The sequence below is a fragment of the Triticum urartu genome, chromosome 6, assembly GCF_003073215.2.
Source record: "Triticum urartu cultivar G1812 chromosome 6, Tu2.1, whole genome shotgun sequence".
NCBI lineage: Eukaryota > Viridiplantae > Streptophyta > Magnoliopsida > Poales > Poaceae > Triticum > Triticum urartu.
This window is the reverse complement of record NC_053027.1, coordinates 62,104,799-62,128,442: the sequence shown is the minus strand read 5'-3', so window position 1 is coordinate 62,128,442 and position 23,644 is coordinate 62,104,799. Positions and strand designations below refer to the sequence as shown.

At 44.1% G+C, this 23,644-nt stretch overlaps 1 protein-coding gene across 5 annotated transcripts; it reads left to right on the top strand.

Moving 5' to 3' along the window:
• The first annotated feature begins 17,338 nt into the window (after window positions 1-17,338).
• On the top strand, window positions 17,339-22,644 carry LOC125516282 (phytyl ester synthase 1, chloroplastic-like). 5 transcript variants are annotated; one of them, XM_048681757.1, is made up of 8 exons: window positions 17,340-17,873; window positions 18,001-18,052; window positions 18,313-18,368; window positions 19,908-20,066; window positions 20,162-20,266; window positions 20,373-20,896; window positions 21,633-22,210; window positions 22,309-22,644. In XM_048681757.1, exons 1-6 carry the CDS (start codon window positions 17,522-17,524, stop codon window positions 20,429-20,431), a joined length of 783 nt encoding a protein of 260 aa, XP_048537714.1. In that variant the 5' UTR covers window positions 17,340-17,521; the 3' UTR covers window positions 20,432-20,896; window positions 21,633-22,210; window positions 22,309-22,644. The 5 variants fall into 5 exon arrangements, with proteins under 5 accessions (XP_048537715.1, XP_048537718.1, XP_048537714.1 ...); XM_048681758.1 differs by lacking the exon at window positions 20,373-20,896 and having other exon boundaries at window positions 17,339-17,873; window positions 20,191-20,266; XM_048681761.1 differs by having other exon boundaries at window positions 17,339-17,873; window positions 20,191-20,266; window positions 20,373-22,210.
• Window positions 22,645-23,644: the final 1,000 nt, after the last annotated feature.

The window sequence follows — 23,644 nt, the reverse complement described above, 5'->3', positions numbered from 1 at the left end:
TAAGCTTGGGGATGCCCATGGCACCCCCAAGATAATCTAAGGACACCTAAAAGCCAAAACTTGGGGATGCCCCGGAAGGCGTCCCCTCTTTTGTCTACTTCTATCGGTAACTTTACTTGGAGTTATATTTTTATTCACCACATGATATGTGTTTTGCTTGGAGCGTCTTGTATGATTTGAGTATTTGATTTTTAGTTTACCACAATCATCCTTGCTGTACACACCTTTTGAGAGAGCCATACATGATTTGGAATTTTTTAGAATACTCTATGTGCTTCGCTTATATCATTTGAGTTATATAGTTTTGCTCTAGTACTTCACTTATATTTTTTAGAGCACGGTGGTGGAATTGTTTTATAGAAACTATTGATCTCTCATGCTTCACTTAGATTATTTTGAGAGTCTTAAATAGCATGGTAATTTGCTTAAATAATCCTAATATGCTTGGTATTCAAGAATAGTACAAACTTTCTTATGAGTGTGTTGAATGCTATGAGAAGTTTGATGCTTGATAATTGTTTTGAGATATGAAGATGGTGATATTAAAGTTGTGCTAGTTGAGTAGTTGTGAATTTGAGAAATACTTGTGTTAAAGTTTGTCATTCCCGTAGCATGCACGTATGGTGAACCGTTATGTGATGAAGTCGGAGCATGATTTATTTTTTGATTGTCTTCCTTATGGGTGGCGGTCGGGGACGAGCGATGGTCTTTTCCTTCCAATCTATCCCCCTAGGAGCATGCGCGTAATACTTTGCTTTGATAACTTGTAGATTTTTGCAATAAGTATATGAGTTCTTTATGACTAATGTTGAGTCCATGGATTATACGCACTTTTCTTCCTTCCACCATTGCTAGCCTCTCTAATACCGCACACCTTTCGCCGGTATCATACACCCACCATATACCTTCCTCAAAACAGCCACCATACCTACCTATTATGGCATTTCCATAGCCATTCCGAGATATATTGCCATGCAACTTTCCACCATTCCGTTTATTATGACACACTCCATCATTGTCATATTGCTTAGCATGATCATGTAGTTGACATCGTATTTTTGGCAAAGCCACCATTCATAATTCTTTCATACATGTCACTCTTGATTCATTGCATATCCCGGTACACCGCCGGAGGCATTCATATAGAGTCATATTTTGTTCTAAGTATCGAGTTGTAATTATTGAGTTGTAAGAAAATAAAAGTGTGATGATCATCATTATTAGAGCATTGTCCCAGTGAGGAAAGGATGATGGAGACTATGATTCCCCCACAGGTCGGGATGAGACTCCGGACGAAAAAAATAAAAAAGGGGGGAAAAGAGGCCATAAAAAGAAGAAGAGAAAAGGCCCAAATAAAAATAAAAAAATGAGAGAAAAAGAGAGAAGGGACAATGTTACTATCCTTTACCACACTTGTGCTTCAAAGTAGCACCATGATATTCATGATAGAGAGTCTCTCATTTCGTCACTTTCATATACTAGTGGGAATTTTTCATTATAGAACTTGGCTTGTATATTCCAATGATGGGCTTCCTCAAAATGCCCTAGGTCTTCATGAGCAAGCAAGTTGGATGCACACCCACTTAGTTTCTTTTGTTGAGCTTTCATATACTTATAGCTCTAGTGCATCCATTGCATGGCAATCCCTACTCACTCACATTGATATCTATTGATGGCATCTCCATAGCCCGTTGATACGCCTAGTTGATGTGAGACTATCTTCTCCCTTTTTTGTCTTCTCCAAAACCACCATTCTATTCCACATACAGTGCTATATCCATGGCTCACGCTCATGTATTGCGTGAAGATTGAAAAAGTTTGAGAATGCCAAAAGTATGAAACAATTGCTTGGCTTGTCATCGGGGTTGTGCATGATTTAAATACTTTGTGTGGTGAAGATAGAGCATAGCCAGACTATATGATTTTGTAGGGATAACTTTCTTTGGCCATGTTATTTTGAGAAGACATGATTGCTTTGTTAGTATGCTTGAAGTATTATTATTTTTATGTCAATATTAAACTTTTATCTTGAATCTTTCAGATCTGAATATTCATACCACAATTAAGAAGAATTACATCGAAATTATGCCAAGTAGCATTCCACATCAAAATTCTGTTTTTATCATTTACCTACTCGAGGACGAGCAGGAATTAAGCTTGGGGATGCTTGATACGTCTCCAACATATCTATAATTTTTGATTGCTCCATGCTATATTATCTACTGTTTTGGACATTATTGGGCTTTATTATCCACTTTTATATTATTTTTGGGACTAACCTATTGACTGGAGGCCCAACCCAGAATTGCTGTTTTTGCCAATTTTAGGGTTTCGAAGAAAAGGAATATCAAACGGAGTCCAAACGGAATGAAACCTTCGGGAACGTGATTTTGGAACAAACAAGATCCAGGAGACTTGGACCCTACGTCAAGCAACCAACAGAGAAGCCACGAGGTAGGTGGGCGCGCCTACCCCCCAGGCGCGCCCTCCACCCTCGTGGGCCCCCTGTTGCTCCACTGACGTACTCCTTCCTCCTATATATACCTACGTACCCCCAAACGATCAGATACGGAGCCAAAAACCTAATTCCACCGCCGCAACCTTCTGTATCCACGAGATCCCATCTTGGGGCCTGTTCCGGAGCTCCGCCGGAGGGGGCATCCATCACGGAGGGCTTCTACATCAACACCATAGCCTCTCCGATGAAGTGTGAGTAGTTTACTTCAGACCTTCTGGTCCATAGTTATTAGCTAGATGGCTTCTTCTCTCTTTTTGGATCTCAATACAATGTTCTCCCCCTCTCTTGTGGAGATCTATTCGATGTAATCTTCTTTTTGTGGTGTGTTTGTTGAGACCGATGAGTTGTGGGTTTATGATCAAGATTATCTATGAACAATATTTGAATCTTCTCTGAATTCTTTTATGTATGATTGGTTATCTTTGCAAGTCTCTTCGAATTATCAGTTTGGTTTGGCCTACTAGATTGATCTTTCTTGCAATGGGAGAAATGCTTAGCTTTGGGTTCAATCTTGCGGTGTCCTTCCCAGTGACAGTAGGGGCAGCAAGGCACGTATTGTATTGTTGCCATCGAGGATAACAAGATGGGGTTTTTATCATATTGCATGAATTTATCCCTCTACATCATGTCATCTTGCTTAAGGCGTTACTCTGTTTTCATGAACTTAATACTCTAGATGCATGCTGGATAGCGGTCGATGAGTGGAGTAATAGTAGTAGATGCAGGCAGGAGTCGGTCTACTTGTCTCAGACGTGATGCCTATACACATGATTATACCTAGATATTCTCATAACTATGCTCAATTCTGTCAATTGCTCAACAGTAATTCGTTCACCCACCGTAAAATACTTATGCTCTTGAGAGAATCCACTAGTGAAACCTATGGCCCCCGGGTCTATCTTCATCATATTAAATCTTCCAATACTTAGTTATTTCCTTTTTACTTTGCTTTTATTTTACTTTGCATCTTTATCATGAAAATACCAAAAATATTATCTTATCATATCTATCAGATCTCACTCTCGTAAGTGACCGTGAAGGGATTGACAACCCCTTATCGCGTTGGTTGCGAGGAGTTATTTGTTTTGTGCAGGTACGAGGGACTCACGCGTAGCCTCCTACTGGATTGGTACCTTGGTTCTCAAAAACTAAGGGAAATACTTACGCTACTTTGTTGCATCATCCTTTCCTCTTCAAGGAAATCCAACACAGTGCTCAAGAGGTAGCATTAGCACATAGGACTTGTGGGTGTAAGAAGTGGGATATGACAGCAATTCCTTGCAATCATGCTGTTTCTGCTATACACAAGGCTAAGCTTTAGCCAGAGGACTTTGTTCATGATTTCTTCAAAAAACCTATGTACCTGGCAGCTTACAGTCCTATAATATATACTGTACTTGGCCCTGACATGTGGCCAAGGATAGATAGTTTGGACATTGAGCCTCCTGTTTTCAAATAACACAAGGACAGAGCACAGACTAAGAGGAGAAAGGGCCAATTTGAGAAGCCAGCACCCAAAGACACTTCAAGGATGGCCTCAATTACCTGCTCCAACTGTAAAAAGGTGGGCCATAGGTACACCAATTGCCATGATGCTCTCAAGCCTGCACTTGCTATGAGAAAGAACAAACATCAGGTAACCACTTTGCTAATAGTAGGTCTAAATTTGTTGTTACTTTGTTACTTACTAATATTAAACTACTTGTTTCAATGCAGCCAAGCTCCAGCTCTTACCCACCTGATAGTAGAAGTGCCCCAGCACCTGCAAGGACTGTAGCCTCTGCTGCTGCCATTGCTGGTGGATCATCAAGGAGGGCAACATCTGCTACCAGTAGACCAGCTCCAGCAAGGAGGGCAACATCTGTTGCTGCATCAGGTGTTGCTACTAATACCACACCAGCTAGGAGGCCAACTAGATAAGTTGCTGCTAGTGCACCAGCTGCTCTGAAGGGTAAGGCAGCAGCCAGTAAATCTTCATCAGCTGCTCCCAAGAGTAAGGCACCAGCAACCAGATCTTCATCAGCTGCTGCAAAGGGACCAAGGTTAGCTTTCATGCCTCCAAGACCAAGTGATGGTTCTCAGAGAGTCAGGAGGCCCAGCAACAGAATGAAGGGATACTTGACTGCCTCTGGTGCAGAATGGTGACAATGTTGTCTTGATGCTATATCAAACTATGGCATTTTGGTTGTGTTGTGTGAAACTATGTTGTGTTGGTACTGTTCTGCTACTCCAGTTGTGTCAAACTATGTTGTCTTGATGTTGTAAAACTTTGGAATTTTAGTAGTCCTGTGATGATCAATTGATGTAGTGCTACTCCAGTTTTAAACCTTGTGTCAAACTACTGTGATGATCAATTGATGTAGTGCTACTCCAGTTTTAAACATTGTGTCAAACTACTATGGCATTCTAGTAGTACTATGTTATTCTTGTGATGATGCTGATGGTGCTACTTGACCCTAATTGACAAGCCTCAGCGTCGACAAAAAGCCAAAAACCCTAACTTGTCCCTACTTGATGCCTCGGTGTCGATAAAAAGCCAAAAACTCTAACTTGACCCTACTTAATGCCTCGACATCGATAAAAAGCCAACAAACCCTCACTTGACCCTACTTGAAGCCTCGTCATCGATAAAAAGCCAAAAACCCTAACTTGACCCTACTTGATGCCTTGACATCGATAAAAAGCCAAAACCCCTAATTGATCCTACTTGATGACTCGACATCGATAAAAAGCCAAAAACCCTAATTGACCCTACTTGATGCCTCGGCATTGATAAAAAGCCAAAAACCCTAACTTGACCCTACTTGATGCCTCGACATCGATAAAAAGCCAAAACCCTAATTGATCCTACTTGATGCCTCGACATCGATAAAAAGCCAAAAACCCTAATTGACCCTACTTGATGCCTCGGCATCGATAAAAAGCCAAATACCCCAATTGACCCTACTTGATGCCTCGGTGTCGATAAAAAGCCAAAAATCCTAACTTGACCCTACTTGATGCCTCGGCGTCGATAAAAAGCCAACAAACCCTCACTTGACCTTACTTGAAGCCTCAGCATCGATAAAAAGCCAAAAACCCTAATTGACCCTACTTGATGCCTCGGCGTCGATAAAAAGCCAAAAACCCTAACTTGACTCTACTTGAAGCCTCGGCGTTGATAAAAAGCCAAACACCCTCACTTGACCCTACTTGATGCCTCGGCGTCGACAAAAAGCCAAAAACCATCACTTGCCCTACTTAACTCAGAATCATCAGTTGAACAAAAATATACTAAAGCCAAAAACAAAAAACCATCACTTGCCCTACTTAACTCAGAATCATCAGTTGAACAGAAACATACTAAAGCCAAAATCATCAATTGCAAACAGATTACTTAAGATAACATTAACAAGCTCTAAATACCACCACATTCAGCACTAGTTCAAATCCATACATAATCATAGTTTGACATTCAGCACTATTTCAAATACCACCACATTCAGCACTAGTTCAAATGCAAACATCTTACTTAAGATTACATATCCATAGTTCAGGAGTACTCATAGTTAATAGAATTTAAACTACTATCATTACAGCAAATGCCAAACCACACCCTGCAAAAGGTCAGCAAATGCCAAATGATATTGCCCATTCTTCTCTTGCACTGCTTATCCATTTATGATGGCCTTGATCCCCTCCAGCTTCACATTGCTCTCTTCAACTGTCTTCTTGAGCTCATCAATGTGGATCTGCAAATTCTTCCTCTCTTCAGCTAGCTTCAACTTCATGTTACTAATGACAGTAGCTTGAGCAGCTGAAATGTTCTTCACAGTGTCATACTTCTCCCACAACTTAGTTGTTTCAGCATATTTCCTTTCTATCACCACCCTTTGCTCCTGGGCATCCATAAGTGCATTGACATCTTCAACCAACTTCTCATAGTTGGCCTGGAGTTTCTTCTTCTCTTGTGTCAGGTCATGAACATTAAATGAATGCATCGGACATTCCTCAGTCCTGTCTATCTTACTCTGTTCATACATAGACCATAACTTGGACAGTGCATTCTCAAGGGTATTGGGCCAAATGGATCAATCCATTCTACTAGTACACAGTTTTTACCTTCCTAAAAAAATAGTATTAACATAAAGAATTACATAACATTGACTTGCTTATAATGATAGGCTAGATTACTTTATACTAAAATTCAGATCATGCAAGCTAAAGATAGAATATTTAAACATGTCCTAAAGCAAACATCCTAAAGAAAAACAATGGTTTGCTGTAAAGTAAACAACTATTAAGTAAACAATGCCGGTGTGCTAACCCATGAATATTATGTCCTAAAATAAGCTAACATGGCAGAGTTAAAAAATGACCTAACTAAACAATGTTGCCAGATCCAGACTAAACAATGCTGGTGTGCTAACCCATGCATCTTCTGTCTTAAAATATGCTAACCTGGCAGAGTTAACAAAATGACCTAACTAAAAAATGTTGCCAGAACCAGACTAAACAATGCTGGCAGAGTAAACAATTAATGAATCCAATGTCCAAACTTCACAATATAATACAATGCCTGCTGGAGTGCCACATTACATGTCCATGGCAAACAAATGACAGATCTGTTAAGTTAATCAACAACTTCCAATTAGTTAAGTTGGAACCATACCTTCTCTGCACAACAAAGAAACCTCCTGCCAGTGTGAATCCCTTCGAAAGCAACACGCCTTTCTGCTGCCTTCCCGTGTCCATGGCACAAAACATACATATCTGTCTCAGGGCCCTCGAAATCTGAGTTTTCGGTGCTAGCAGGAACCTGGAGTGCAAAGGAATGACAAAGATTTGGTCCATAGTTTGAAAAGAAGCTCATTAGAGAAATCCCCAAATATCAAACCCTAACTCTGAGAATTGACCTTAATGGTGCCGTCGTCGGAAGCTGAGCTTATGTACTCCACGGTATGCTCGCTGCTATCCGACACATCACTCCACGACACCATGGCGCTACAACGGCTGGGCGGCACGGCGGTGACGGATGTGGCGACCAAGAACAGAGCGAGAGATGCACGGGCGAGGAGCGAGCAAGCAGAGTGGTGGAGAAGTGGCAACGGTGAAGGAAATATGCCCTAGAGGCAATAATAAAGTTATTATTTATTTCCTTATATCATGATAAATGTTTATTATTCATGCTAGAATTGTATTAACCGGAAACATAATACATGTGTGAATACATAGACAAACAGAGTGTCACTAGTATGCCTCTACTTGACTAGCTCGTTGATCAAAGATGATTATGTTTCCTAACCATAGACATGAATTGTCATTTGATTAACGGGATCACGTCATTAGGAGAATGATGTGATTGACTTGACCCATTCCGTTAGCTTAGCACTTGATCATTTAGTTTGTTGCTATTGCTTTCTTCATGACTTATACATGTTCCTATGACTATGAGATTATACAACTCCCGTTTACCGGAGGAACACTTTGTGTGCTACCAAACGTCACAATGTAACTGGGTGATTATAAAGGTGCTCTACAGGTGTCTCCAAAGGTACTTGTTGGGTTGGCGTATTTCGAGATTAGAATTTGTCACTCCGATTGTCGGAGAGGTATCTCTGGGCCCACTCGGTAATGCACATCACTATAAGCCTTGCAAGCATTGCAACTAATGAGTTAGTTGCGGGATGATGTATTACGGAATGAGTAAAGAGACTTGCCGGTAACGAGATTGAACTAGGTATTGAGATACCGACGGTCGAATCTCGGGCAAGTAACATACCGATGACAAAGGGAACAACGTATGTTGTCATGCGGTCTGACCGATAAAGATCTTCGTAGAATATGTACGAGCCAATATGGGCATCCAGGTCCCGCTATTGGTTATTGACCAGATAGGTGTCTCAGTCATGTCTACATAGTTCTCGAACCCGTAGGGTCCGCACGCTTAACGTTCATTGACGATATAGTATTTATGAGTTATGTATGTTGGTAACCAAATGTTGTTCGGAGTCAAGGATGAGATCACGGACATGATGAGGAGCTCCGAAATGGTCCAGAGGTAAAGATTCATATATTGGATGATATGGCTAGGCCAAGGGGTCAGGCCCACGGGGCTATAAGTCGGTGCAAAAGGATTTTTGCGGAGGCTAGGGGGCCAAACGCCGGAGACCCTGGCGTCTGGCCCTGGGCCAGACGCCGAGGCCCATGGTGTCTGGGCCAGACGCCAAGGATTGTGGTGTTTGGTCCTGGAGTCCGAGTGGGACTCTTGCCTTTCGGGCAAAACCGACTTTGAGGAGGCTTTTGATCCAAGTTTCGACCCCAGGGCTCAACATATAAATAGAGGGGCAGGGCTAGCACCAAAGACACATCAAGAAACACCAAGCCGTGTGCCGGCAACCCCGTCCCCTCTAGTTTACCCTCCGTCATAGTTTTCGTAGTGCTTAGGCGAAGCCCTGCGGACATTGTTCTTTACCAACACCGTCACCACGCCGTCGTGCTGCCGGAACTCATCTACTACTTCGCCCCTCTTGCTGGATCGAGAAGACAAGGACATCATCGAGCCGAACGTGTTCAGAACTCGGAGGTGCCGTGCTTTCGGTACTTGGATCGGTCGGATCATTAAGACGTACGACTACATCAACTGCATTGATACAACGCTTCCGCGAACGGTCTACGCAGGTACGCAGACAACATTCTCCCCTCTCGTTGCTATGAATCACCATGATCCTGTGTGTGCGTAGGATTTTTTTTGAAATTACTACGTTCCCCAACAGTGGTATCAGAGCCAGGTTTTATGCGTAGATGTCATATGCATGAGTAGAACACAAGTGAGTTGTGGGCGATATAAGTCATACTGCTTACCAGCATTTTATACTTTGGTTCGGCGCTATTGTTGGATGAAGCGGCCCGGACCGACATTACGCATACGCTTATGCGAGACTGGTTCTACCGACGTGCTTTGCACACAGGTGGCTGGCGGGTGTCAGTTCCTCCAACTTTAGTTGAACCGAGTGTGGCTACGCCCGGTCCTTGTGAAGGTTAAAACAACACCAACTTGACGAACTATCGTTGTGGTTTTGATGCGTAGGTAAGAACGGTTCTTGCTAAGCCCAGTAGCAGCCACGTAAAACTTGCAACAACAAAGTAGAGGACGTCTAACTTGTTTTTGCAGGGCATGTTGTGATGTGATATGGTCAAGACATGATGCTAAATTTTATTGTATGAGATGATCATGTTTTGTAACCGAGTTATCGGCAACTGGCAGGAGGCATATGGTTGTCGCTTTATTGTATGCAATGCAATCACCCTGTAATGCTTTACTTTATCACTAAGCAGTAGCGATAGTCGTAGAAGCATAAGATTGGCGAGACGACAACGATGCTACCATGGAGATCAAGGTGTCACGCCGGTGACGATGGTGATCATGACGGTGCTTCGGATATGGAGATCACAAGCACAAGATGATGATGGCCATACTATATCACTTATATTGATTGCATGTGATGTTTATCTTTTATGCATCTTATTTTGCTTTGATTGACGGTAGCATTATAAGATGATCTCTCACTAAATTTCAAGATAAAAGTGTTCTCCCTGAGTATGCACCGTTGCCAAAGTTCGTCGTGCCCAGACACCACGTGATGATCGGGTGTGATAAGCTCTACGTCCATCTACAACGGGTGCAAGCCAGTTTTGCACACGCAGAATACTCAGGTTAAACTTGATGAGCCTAGCATATGCAGATATGGCCTCAGAACACTGAGACTGAAAGGTCGAGTGTGAATCATATAGTAGATATGATCAACATAGTGATGTTCACCATTGAAGGCTACTCCATTTCACGTGATGATCGGTTATGGTTTAGTTGATTTGGATCACGTGATCACTTAGAGGATTACAAGGATGTCTATCCAAGTGGGAGTTCTTAAGTAATATGATTAATTGAACTTAAATTTATCATGAACTTAGTCTTGATAGTATTAGCATATCTATGTTGTAGATCAATAGCTCGCATTTAGCTCCTCTGTTTTATTTTTGATATGTTCCTAGAGAAAACTAAGTTGAAAATGTTAGTAGCAATGATGCGGATTGGATCCGTGATCTGAGGATTATCCTCATTGCTGCACAGAAGAATTATGTCCTTGATGCACCGCTAGGTGACAGACCTATTGCAGGAGCAGATGCAGACGTTATGAACGTTTGGCTAGCTCAATATGATGACTACTTGATAGTTTAGTGCACCATGCTTAACGGCTTAGAATCGGGGCTTCAAAGACGTTTTTGAACGCCATGGAGCATATAAGATGTCCCAAGAGTTTGAATTGGTATTTCATACTCATGCCCGTGTCGAGAGGTATGAGACCTCTGACAGTACTTTGCCTACAAGATGGAGGAGAATAGCTCAACCAGTGAGCATGTGCTCAGATTGTCCGAGTACTACAATTGCTTGAATCAAGTGGGAGTTAATCTTCCAGATAAGAGAGTAATTGACAAAGTTCTCTAGTCACTATCACCGAGTTACTAGAACTTAGTGATGAACTATAATATGCAAGGGATGACAAAAAACGATTCCCGAGCTTTTCATGATGTTGAAATCGATGAAGGTAGAAATCAAGAAAAGGACCAAGTGTTGATGTTTAACAAGACCACTAGTTTCAAGTAAAGGGACAAAGGGAAGAAAGGGGAACTTCAAGAGGAACGGCAAGCAAGTTGCTGCTCAAGAAGAAGCCCAAGTCTGGACCTAAGCCTGAAACTAAGTGCTTCTACTACAAAGGAACTGGTCACTGGAAGCGGAACTACCCAAGTAATTGGCGGATAAGAAGGATGGCAAAGTGAACATAGGTATATTTGATATACATGTTATTGATGTGTACTTTACTAGTGTTTATAGCAACCCCTCAGCATTTGATACTAGTTCAGTTGCTAACAATAGTAACTCTAAACGGGAGTTGCAGAATGAATAGAGACTAGTTAAGGGTGAAGTGACGATGTGTATTGGAAATGGTTCCAAGATTGATATGATCATCATCGCACACTCCCTATACTTTCGGGATTAGTGTTAAACCTAAAATAAATGTTATTTAGTGTTTGCATTGAGCGTGAATATGATGGGATCATGTTTATTGCAATACGGTTATTCATGTAAGATAGAGAATAATTGCTGTTCTGTTTACATGAATAAAACCTTCTATGGTCATACACCCAATGAAAATGGTTTGTTGGATCTCGGTCGTGGTGATACACATTTTCATAATATTGAAGCCAAAGTATGCAAAGTTAATAATGATAGTGCAACTTATTTGTGGCACTGCCGTTTAGGTCATATTGGTGTAAAGCGCATGAAGAAAATCCATGCTGATGGGCTTTTGGAATCACTTGATTATGAATCAGTTGATGCTTGCGAACCATGCCTCATGGGCAAGATGACTAAGACTCCGTTCTCCGGAACAATGGAGCGAGCAACAGATTTGTTAGAAATCATACATACTGATGTATGTGGTCCGATGAATATTGAGGCTCGCGGGAGGTATCATTATTTTCTGATCTTCACAGATGATTTGAGAAGATATGAGTATATCTACTTGATGAAACACAAGTCTGAAACATTTGCAAAGTTCAAAGAATTTCAGAGTGAAGTGGAGAATCATCGTAAAAAATAGAACTTTCTACGATATGATCACAGAAGTAAAATATTTGAGTTACGAGTTTGGCCTTCAGTTAAAACAATGTGAAATAGTTTCACTACTCACGCCACCTGGAACACCACAGTGTAATGGTGTGTCCGAACATTGTAACCGTACTTTATTAGATATGGTGCGATCTATGATGTCTCTTACCGATTTACCGCTATCATTTTGGGGTTATGCATTAGAGACAGCTGCATTCACGTTAAAAAAAGGGCACCATATAAATCCATTGAGACGACACCATATGAACTGTGGTTTAGCAAGAAACCTAAGTTGTCGTTTCTTAAAGTTTGGGGCAGTGATGCTTATGTGAAAAAGTTTCAAACTGATAAGCTCGAACCCAAATCGGAGAAGTGCATCTTCATAGGATACCCAAACGAAATTGTTGGGTACACCTTCTATCACAGATCCGAAGGCAAATTTGTTGCTGAGAATGGATCCTTTCTAGAGAAGGGGTTTCTCTCGAAAGAAATGAGTGGGAGGAAAATAGAACTTGATGAGGTAACTGTACCTGCTCCCTTATTGGAAAGTAGTTCATCATAGAAATATGTTCCTGTGACTACTACACCAATTAGTGAGGAAGCTAATGATGATGATCATGTAACTTCAGATCAAGTTACTACCGAACCTCGTAGGTCAACCAAAGTGAGATCCGCACCAGAGTGGTACGGTAATCCTGTTCTGGAGGTCATGTTAATTGACCATGACGAACCTACGAACTATGAGGAAGCGATGATGAGCCCAGATTCCGCGAAATGGCTTGAGGCCATGAAATCTGAGATGGGATCCATGTATGAGAACAAATTATGGACTTTGATTGACTTGCCCGATGATCGACGAGTCATTAAGAATAAATGGATCTTCAAGAGGAAGACGGACACTGATAGTAGTGTTACTATCTACAAAGCTAGAGTTGTCACAAAAAGGTTTTCGACAAGTTAAGGTGTTGACTACGATGAGAGTTTCTCACTCGTATCTATGCTTAAGTCTGTCTGAATCATGTTAGCAATTGGTGCATTTTATAAAATCTGGCAAATGGATAAACAAAATTGCATTCCTTAATGAATTTATTTAAGAAGAGTTGTATATGGTGCAACCAGAAGGTTTTGTCAATCCTAAAGGTGCTAACAAAATATGCAAGCTCCAGCGATCCATCTATGGACGGGTGCAAGCATCTCGGAGTTGGAATATACGCTTTGATAAGTTGATCAAAGCATATAGTTTTATACAGACTTGCGGTGAAGCATGTATTTACAAGAAAGTGAGTGGGAGCACTACAACATTTCTGATAAGTATATGTGAATGACATATTGTTGATCGGAGATAATGTAGAATTATTCTACAAAGCATAAAGGAATGTTTGAAAGGAGTTTTTCAAAGAAAGACCTTGGTGAAACTGCTTACATATTGAGCATCAAGATCTATAGAGATAGATCAAAACGCTTGATAAATTTTTCAATGAGTACATACCTTGATAAGATTTTGAAGCAGTTCAAAAATGGACCAGTCAAAGAAAGAGTTCTTGCCTGTGTTACAAGGTGTGAAACTGAGTAAGACTCAAAGCCCGACCACGGAAGAAGATAGAAAGAGAATGAAAGTCATTCCCTATGCCTTGGCCATAGGTTCTATAAAATATGCCATGCTACGTACCAGATCTATTATATACCCTACACTATTTTTGGCAAGGGAGTACAATAGTGATCTAGGAGTAGATCACTGGACAGCGGTCAAAATTATCCTTAGTGAAATAAGGATATGTTTCTCGATTATGGAAGTGACAAAAAGGTTCGTCGTAAAAGGTTACATCGATGCAAATTTTGACACTGATCCAGATGACTCTAAGTCTCAATCTGGATACATATTGAAAGTGGGAGCAATTAGCTAGAGTAGCTCCATGCAGAGCTTGTTGACATAGAAATTTGCAAAATACTTACGGATCTGAATGTGGCAGACCCGTTGACTAAACTTCTCTCACAAGCAAAACATGATCACACCTTAGTACTCTTTGGGTGTTAATCAAATAGCGATGTGAACTAGATTATTGAATCTAGTAAACCCTTTGGGTGTTGGTCACATGTCGATGTGAACTATGGGTGTTAATCACATGGTGATGTGAACTATTGGCATTAAATCACATGGCGATGTGAACTAGATTATTGACTCTAGTGCAAGTGGGAGACTGAAGGAAATATGCCCTAGAGGCAATAATAAAGTTATTATTTATTTCCTTATATCATGATAAATGTTTGTTATTCATGCTAGAATTGTATTAACCGGAAACATAATACATGTGTGAATACATAGACAAACAGAGTGTCACTAGTATGCCTCTACTTGACTAGCTCGTTGATCAAAGATGATTATGTTTCCTAACCATAGACACGAGTTGTCATTTGATTAATGGGATCACATCATTAGGAGAATGATGTGATTGACTTGACCCATTCCGTTAGCTTAGCACTTGATCGTTTAGTTTGTTGCTATTGCTTTCTTCATGACTTATACATGTTTCTATGACTATGAGATTATGCAACTCCCGTTTACCGGAGGAACACTTTGTGTGCTACCAAACATCACAACGTAACTGGGTGGTTATAAAGGTGCTCTACAGGTGTCTCCAAAGGTACTTGTTGGGTTGGCGTATTTCGAGATTAGGATTTGTCACTCCGGTTGTCGGAGAGGTATCTCTGGGCCCACTCGGTAATGCACATCACTATAAGCCTTGCAAGCATTGCAACTAATGAGTTAGTTGCGGGATGATGTATTACGGAACGAGTAAAGAGACTTGCCGGTAACGAGATTGAACTAGGTATTGAGATACCGACGATCGAATATCGGGCAAGTAACATACCGATGACAAAGGGAACAACGTATGTTGTTATGCGGTCTGACCGATAAAGATCTTCGTAGAATATGTAGGAGCCAATATGGGCATCCATGTCACGCTATTGGTTATTGACCAGAGAGGTGTCTCGGTCATGTCTACATAGTTCTCGAACCCATAGGGTCCGCACGCTTAACGTTCGTTGACGATATAGTATTTATGAGTTATGTATGTTGGTAACCGAATGTTGTTCGGAGTCCCAGATGAGATCACGGACATGACGAGGTGCTCCGGAATGGTCCGGAGGTAAAGTTTCATATATTGGATGATATGGTTAGGCCAAGGGGTCAGGCCCACGGGGCTATAAGTCGGTGCAAAAGGATTTTTGCGGAGGCTAGGGGGCCAAATGCCGGAGACCCTAGCGTCTGGCCCAGGCTTCTGGGCCAGACGCCGAGGCCCATGGCTTCTGGGCCAGACGCCAAAGATTGTGGCGTTTGGTCCTGGAGTCCGAGTGGGACTCTTGCCTTTCGGGCAAAACCGACTTTGAGGGGCAGGGCTAGCACCAAAGACACATCAAGAAACACCAAGCCGTGTGCCGGCAACCCCGTCCCCTCTAGTTTATCCTCCGTCATAGTTTTCGTAGTGCTTAGGCGAAGCCCTGCGAAGATTGTTCTTCACCAACACCGTCACCACGTCGTCCTGCTGCCGGAACTCATCTACTACTTCGCCCCTCTTGCTGGATCGAGAAGGCGAGGACGTCACCGAGCCGAACGTGTGCAGAACTCGGAGGTGCCGTGCTTTCGGTACTTGGATCGGTCGGATCGTGAAGACGTACGACTACATCAACTGCGTTGATACAACGCTTCCGCGAACGGTCTACGAGGGTACTTAGACAACACTCTTCCCTCTCGTTGCTATGCATCACCATGATCCTGTGTGTGCGTAGGAATTTTTTTGAAATTACTACGTTCCCCAACAAACGGTTCACGCTTTTGACTGCTAGGACCGGACGGCGGCAACGGTGCCATCTAACGCCGCCTGCCGGCTGTCGGGACGGCCTGGAGTGCCATGTAGGCGAAAAACGGGCCCCATCTGTCATAAACTCACTTAACACGGCCCGATCCGCCGATCAGTGGTTTTTGCAAAACAATTACGCTAGACGTGGTGCGTTCTGTAGCGAATCTGTATCCTAGTGTTTTTCGCAAACCTAGCCCTCAAAGTGGTGGTTTTATGCAATTTACTCCACCATGGACCATGCACCACCTACTCATGCTTCTTATTCCTTCATAGACTAGTGGACCAACATTTACCTATGTATCCCTCCCACATCCCACCTCCAAGAGAAGAATTGGTCTCTGATTTCGAAATTTCTGTACGGCTTAAACTGATGTCGAAGAAAAGAAGTTTGAAGTGAACCTTGGAAAGCCTCGTATGGCCTCGTCGATGACCAAGCCCCTTCGATGCTTTTCCTAGCACGAAATATTCAAAGGACATCAAAGTGCCAACAATCTTATTGGTATACGGCAACCTTCGCCATAAGGAAGTCGTACACCCCCTACTTCTTTGTTGCAACCATGTTACTAGCGATACCCCTACTCTTTTGTTGTTTCTTCGACAACTCTATCTCAAATGTGAACTGGATGTAGCATACGGTCTAAACCGTAAGCATGACGGTGCACCTATGAGAACAAGCCTTTTAGCCCCATTGTAGACCAGGAGTGTGATAACTTCTATCATGGGCTCCTCTGGTTCATGGATATCCGTCACATGGATGTGAAGTGCCACATGACATGTTTCTCCGAGAAATGCAGCTGAATATTCATTATGACTTTCAACCGCTCAAACATCTATGGAAGTGCTTGTAGTTCCGATGTTTAAACTTATTCGTGCTATGTAAATTTTCAGCAACGGTCACAAAATTCAGAATGTGCACTTTTCCCTCTGAGGATGGGTCTAGAGGCTGTGTCATAAACACATGAAGACGCCACAAACATGATGTGATATAAACATGTCCAGAGCTCATAGCCGGCCACGCATCCATCCAAATAAGGCAGTGTCGATGAGTTTTGGTGCGTCACACTACAGGACTCTCGGGCCAGCCAGCGGCTCCCGCGGATGGAGAAACGTGAGCCCTCCGATTGCCGGCACGGACGGTGGCGATCAAGCGCACGTTGGCATCGAAGAGTTCAGAGCCAATTCAGCAACGCAACCAAACGTGCTGTAGGGAGATCGAGACCGTGACAGCACGACGAAAGCTGCACGAGCTTTGGTACTGCAATAGCACATGTCAGTAGTAGTGCTTGTCTGGCACGTGGGCTGCTTGTCCGTTAGCTCCATCCATTGCCAGTAATGGCTGCACAGTATGTGGAAGTGGACTGAGGTTTCGTTTAATCTACTGTCAAGTCCATGAGCTGAGCTGCAAACCATCTACAAATTCATGCACTTCAACCGGTCGACTCTGTCTTCTCGCTCCCAACTCACTCTGGTCCCTCCCTCCCTTTCTTCTCCTCGATGTCCATTGTCCCGCACACCATTCTGCGCCCGTTCGGCGTGAACCCGTGCGGCGGCGGCGGCGGCTATCTGAGGCGGCACGCACGGACGTGCCTCCGCCGTGCGAGCCCCGTCGGTGCAACGAACGGGAATGAGCCGGGCGGTAGCAAGAAGAGGAGTAGGAAGAGGCCGGCGGAGGAGTCGCGGTTGGAGGTCCTTTATGATGACGGGTTCGGGAGCGTCACCATGAAGGACTACCGGGAGGCGGTGAGGGCCATGCCCAGGGACGACGGCGGGCCGCCGCGGTGGTTCTGCCCCGTGGAGTGCGGCCGGCCGGAGGTCGACAGGGCGCCGCTGCTGCTCTTCTTGCCAGGTTGGTTGGTCTCGGAGATACTGCTCAACGATATTGTTCGTTCTTGTAAGCAAAATCGATCGTGTGTCTTTCCTCTGCTCGAAGCCTAATGCTGTTTTATTTTAATTTTTTTGGATCTGAGCTGCAGGAGTCGATGGTGTTGGAATGGAGCTCATTCTGCACCACAAATCACTGGGCAAGTGAGTATGGTTTTGTTTCTATATCAAAAGAGGACAGTCAACCATTTGGAAAATACTGTCCTTTTATGCTTTAAAAAGTTGTCCATCATGATAGTCATGCGCCATACTATATTACACTGTCATTTCTTGCTTGTATGAAGTAAACCCATGATAATGGGTGTGTAGACCGGGGTGTCACATCGGTGAAATATTCTGTCAAAAAGAAAGAAGTAAACCCTTGTTTGTGTTCTAATTAAACTTTTCATCTTCTTTTTATGCAGAGTATTTGAGGTTTGCTGCTTTCATATACCAGTAAATGACCGCACACCATTTGAAGGTATCGATGGAGGAATATTTCATATATTATTATTTTACATTTGCTTGACATCTCTATGCCCTCGCAAGTACTTGACCGTCTTTACTTGCTATAGAAAGACCTCAAATGGACAAATCTTAAACAAGGAGACAACGGTGTCCCATGTGTAGAGCACGTGGGGTGGTGATTGTTTGATTCTTCTCTCGCTTATCCTATGAAAAAAATAATAAAGTTAGAACATCTACAGTAGGACCTCAAACCCCTCTTAAATGGCTGTGCGGACGGCCTGGTCACTGATCGGTCAAAATAAGCGACTCAGACGAGCACCTCAAACCAGTCTCAAACGTCCGGGCTACCTGGCACCTGGCACCACTCATATCCAACTCCAATTTGGGGTGAATATGGCGTTGCCCGGACAAATCTACCACGTCGGATCCGGTCTACGCTGGCCCGTCCGACCTCACATATTCGTCCACATCTGATCACCAGGTCAAACCCTAGCCGCTCCACTCCAGTCCACTCTGCCCCAAGCTCCTGTCCGGTGATCTCCGACTCCGGCATGGCGGGCAGCGGATTTAACTCCGACCAGTCCGGATCCGTCGATTGGGTGTCGTCCCGTGTGGGTTGGGGGGGAGGGGTGCTATGATCGTCCACATTGCCCTCCGCCACTCCCGGGAGGACTGCGCTCGACCGACGGGGGGTCTGTCCGGCGCGAATCCATTGCATCGGCGCAACGGGCGCTCAGATCCGTCGGGGCTGGATCATCATGGTCCGGTAGCCTCCCCATCTCTGGTCCGCCGGAGTATGAGTGCTATAGGACCGGTGTGCCCGTCATGGGAAGGAAAGGATAAGGGTAGCCGGCGGCACGCGCTGTCGTAGAGGAGGAAGCCATCTGTGCCCGCATCCTCAAGAAGCGACAGTGGAGGAACACGTGCGCCCTTTCCCGAGAGCAAAATCGAGGGTCTATGCCATGGTCGGGCTGCCAACCAAAGGCGAGAAGGAGGACAGCGACCAGCCGGACATCTCCGGCAACGAGCAGATTCGACTCGATCCATTTTGCGTTTTTGAGTGCTACTTCCGCGAGAAAGACGACAATGGCGCCGGGAAAGGCAATGGCTGCCATGGATGGTCTTATCCATAGCTAATATATAGATAGAACATGCTAATTTTTGGTAGTCCGATGACACGTCCTGATGTAGTAACCGGATGACTTGTGTTGCAACGTTTACGTACGTTGCATGCGTTTTGTATGGATTTGAGATTTACTAATTGAGGTGTGCGGTTGTACAAAAAAATATTTAAAGTGTAATCAGTCGCTGCTCACGGACGCGTCCGGGCATGTCTGCGGGCATTTGAGGAGGAAGATTTACCTACCGTGGCTGTAGAGTAGATGCTCTTATGCATTTCCTATGTTTATCACCGTTATATCTTACAAAGATTAGTGACTATGAGGATTCATTGTATGATCACAACAGTTAAAATACTGCTAAATTTAATATATCTTTTTTAGCTTACATCACATTTGCAAGCTTGACGCCTGCTTAATTATAATGTATACAGGTTTATTACAAATTGTGGAAGAATATGTCAAACATGAGAATGCTTTGTCGCCAAGCAGACCAATATATATAATTGGGGATTCTTTTGGTGGATGTCTTGCAATTTCAGTGGCAGCTCGCAATCCAGAAATCGACTTGGTTCTTACACTAGTAAATCCAGGTAGGTGAAATAACATTTAGCTGATCCAGATATTGATTTGGTTCTTACACTCCTGGTTTTAGAGTATTATAGTAATATATAATCTGATTTTTCAGCAACATCATCTGCAAAAGCTTCGTTGCAGGCAGTATTGCCTCTTTTGGAAGCAGTGGCGAGCAACCTTTCATTTATACATCCTCACCTTCTCAAATATTCAATGGGTATATTTCTCTTAACTTGTCAATTATGCTTATAGGTAAAATAAATCTCCATACTTAGAGTGCGCGGTGACAATTTTACTTTGATTATATATATATATATATATAGGGCTGGACTATTCTGTTACCGGTAACAGAATATTATTCTGTTACCCTCGCCCCCGATAAGGCGCGACGCGTCCACGACCGATCCAGCCCCAATCCGACTCGCTTCCTACCGCCGGAGGCAGCCGTCGCGGGCGCAGCCGGAGCGAGAGAGCCCGCGGCGCCGTGATTGGCCCGCGACGGATCCGCCGCCGCCTCCTCGTTGCTTCCGTCGCCGGATCCATCGTCGGGGTCGTCATCCCTGCCTCCTGCCTCCCTCCGTCGCCGGATCCATCGTCGGGGTCGTCATCCCTGCCTCCTGCCACCCTCCGTCGCCGGGTCCATCGTCGGAGCCGTCATCCCCGCCTCCTGCCTCCCTCCGTCATCGGGTCTCCTTCTCCGGGGCAGTTATCCCCGCAAGGTGCTTCCTCTATGAACCTCTTCGCCAGACGTCCACCACAAGCAGGTGCTGCGTCAATGGTGCCGCCTCGCAAGAACATGCCAGTAAGACGCCCATGAGAGGTAGAAGAAGAAGACAGTACACTGGAGGTAATGTCTACTCCCCACGTTTGTGTCACTCCATCAGTTCGTCAGTCCTGCTATGAAGAAGAACCCGATGGTACATGGCAAATGCTAGCATCAGTTCATTGACACCCCTGCCACTTGATGCACGATTAGGATGTCGAGGTTACTGTCAGTGCATCTAATATGCTATCTTCAGTTCAAGTTAAAAGAAAAATAACACATATGCGTCAGTCCAGGTATTGTGACAAGATTCAGCTACCGCTGAGAGTTGTATGTTGTTATTCCTAAGAGTACAAGTCATGTAATTGCGTCAGTTCGAACGAGTAACAAAACTGTTACCAAAAAAAATATAAAATTGCTACACAATAAGTTCAGTGATACATAAGCTAGCAGTACTTGTAATGTATATGCATTGATGCACGATTAGGATGTCGAGGTTACTGTCAGTGCATCTAATATACTATCTTCAGTTCAAGTTAGAAAAAATAGCACATATGCGTCAGTCCAGGTAGATAGTGACGAGAGAGTGCCACAGTTACACAGTAAGTTCAATGATACATAAACTAGGAGTACTTCAAGTGTAGTTGCATAAGTTACAGAAGAACAAAGGAGAAGTCATGCATGAGTTCAATGTCCAGTTTACAAAACAGTGCTAAAAAAACAGTACATCAGTACATCCGTGTTTGAACATGAACGTTCATCAGTTCGACTGAAAAACGAAACCAGATTAATCCCAAAAACTTTTGAATGTTGTTTGCAGAAGCATGCAAGGCGGCGCACGCAGCAAGCATTTCATGAGCAAAACAGATATGGGGCACCACCTGGTTGGGTAACACCAGAAATACCGCCTGGATATTTCAACAGTACAGGCAGATTTGAAGATACACCGCAATCATCAGAAGCACGGACAGGTCCTTCTATACAGCAAACAGCAATGTCTGGGAATGCAAGCTTTGCCGCTACTGGGTTGCAACTAGGCCAACAATATCACCAACAACAAATGTTTTCCTTCCCCAGCGCATAAGAAGGCTTCCACCAGTCGCTCCGTCAACATCAATCATCCGTGCTGCAAAAGCAATTGCAACGGCAAGACCAGGGCAAAAAGACAGAAATTTTGGCCACTCTAGCAGGTTCAAAAGTACAAGATATGAGCCATATAGACAGGAGCAACATCACAATGAATCTGAGGAGAGACGTCCGTACAACGAGAGACGGAGATCTTCGTCATCGTTGCTCCCTCCAAGAGATGCATTGCTGCATGTGCCAAGGGTGACACCACCGGCGCCCATAAACCAGGGAGAACAACAAACACCAGAGGCAGCCCAGAGCTATACACATGTAAGTATCCATATAGAAAAAAAATACAAGCACAGTCCATACCATGGTGCTGTGACCACCCCATCTAACATTTTTTGTTTTGTCACTGTTGTGTGCAGCCACCTGACATTGAAGCTTATGTTCTGCCAAGGCTAGAGATGAGGTTTGAAACTTTCGAAGAAACTAAGAACTTATACAACGTATATGCAAAGCACGCTGGTTTTGCTGTCAGGGAAGGCCCCAAGTTTAAGACCAGAGCCTACCTTTATTGCACGTGCCATGGAGTTTATGAATCAAAGGTGTCTGAAGCAAATAGACAGCGGAACAAAACGACAGCAAGGACTAACTGCGGGGCTAAAATGAGGCTGAAGATTGAAAAGGATGGAACACTTGTCGTAAAAGAGATAGTCTGGGTGTTGGGTTTCGTAGTAATTTCAAAAAATTTCCTACGCTCACGCAAGATCATGTGATGCATAGCAACGAGGGGGAGAGTGTTGTCTACGTACCCTACGCAGACCGACTGCGGAAGCGATGACACGACGTAGAGGAAGTAGTCGTACGTCTTCACGATCCAACCGATCAAGCACCGAAACTACGACACCTCCGAGTTCGAGCACACGTTTAGCTCGATGACGATCCCCGGACTCCGATCCAGCAAAGTGTCGGGGCAGAGTTTCGTCAGCACGACGGCGTGGTGACGATCTTGATGAACTACAGCAGCAGGGCTTCGCCTAAACTTCGCTACAATATTATCGAGGTATATGGTGGCAGGGGGCACCGCACACGGCTAAGGAATAGATCACGTGGATCAACTTGTGTGTTTCTAGGGTGCCTCTACCTCAGTATATAAAGAGCCAAGGGGGGAGGGGGGCGCCGGCCAGGGAGAGAGGCGCAGGAGGAGTCCTACTCCTTCCGGGAGTAGGACTCCCCCCCCCCCAATCCTATTCCAACTAGGATTCCCAAGGGGGGGAAAGAGAGAGAGGGGGCCGGCCACCTTCTCCTAGTCCTAATAGGACTAGGGGAGGGGAAAGTGGCGCAGCCACCTTGGGATGCCCCTTTCTCCTTTCCACAAAGGCCCATGAAGGCCCATATGGCTCCCGGGGGGTTCCGGTAACCTCCCGGTAACCCGGTAAAATCCCGATTTCACCCGGAACACTTCCGATGTCCAAACATAGGCTTCCAATATATCAATCTTTACGTCTCGACCATTTCGAGACTCCTCGTCATGTCCGTGATCACATCCGGGACTCCGAACAACCTTCGGTACATCAAAATGCATAAACTCATAATGTAACTGTCATCGTAACCTTAAGCGTGCGGACCCTACGGGTTCGAGAACAATGTAGACATGACCGAGACACGTCTCCGATCAATAACCAATAGCGGGACCTGGATGCCCATATTGGCTCCTACATATTCTACGAAGATCTTTATCGGTCAGACCGCATAACAACA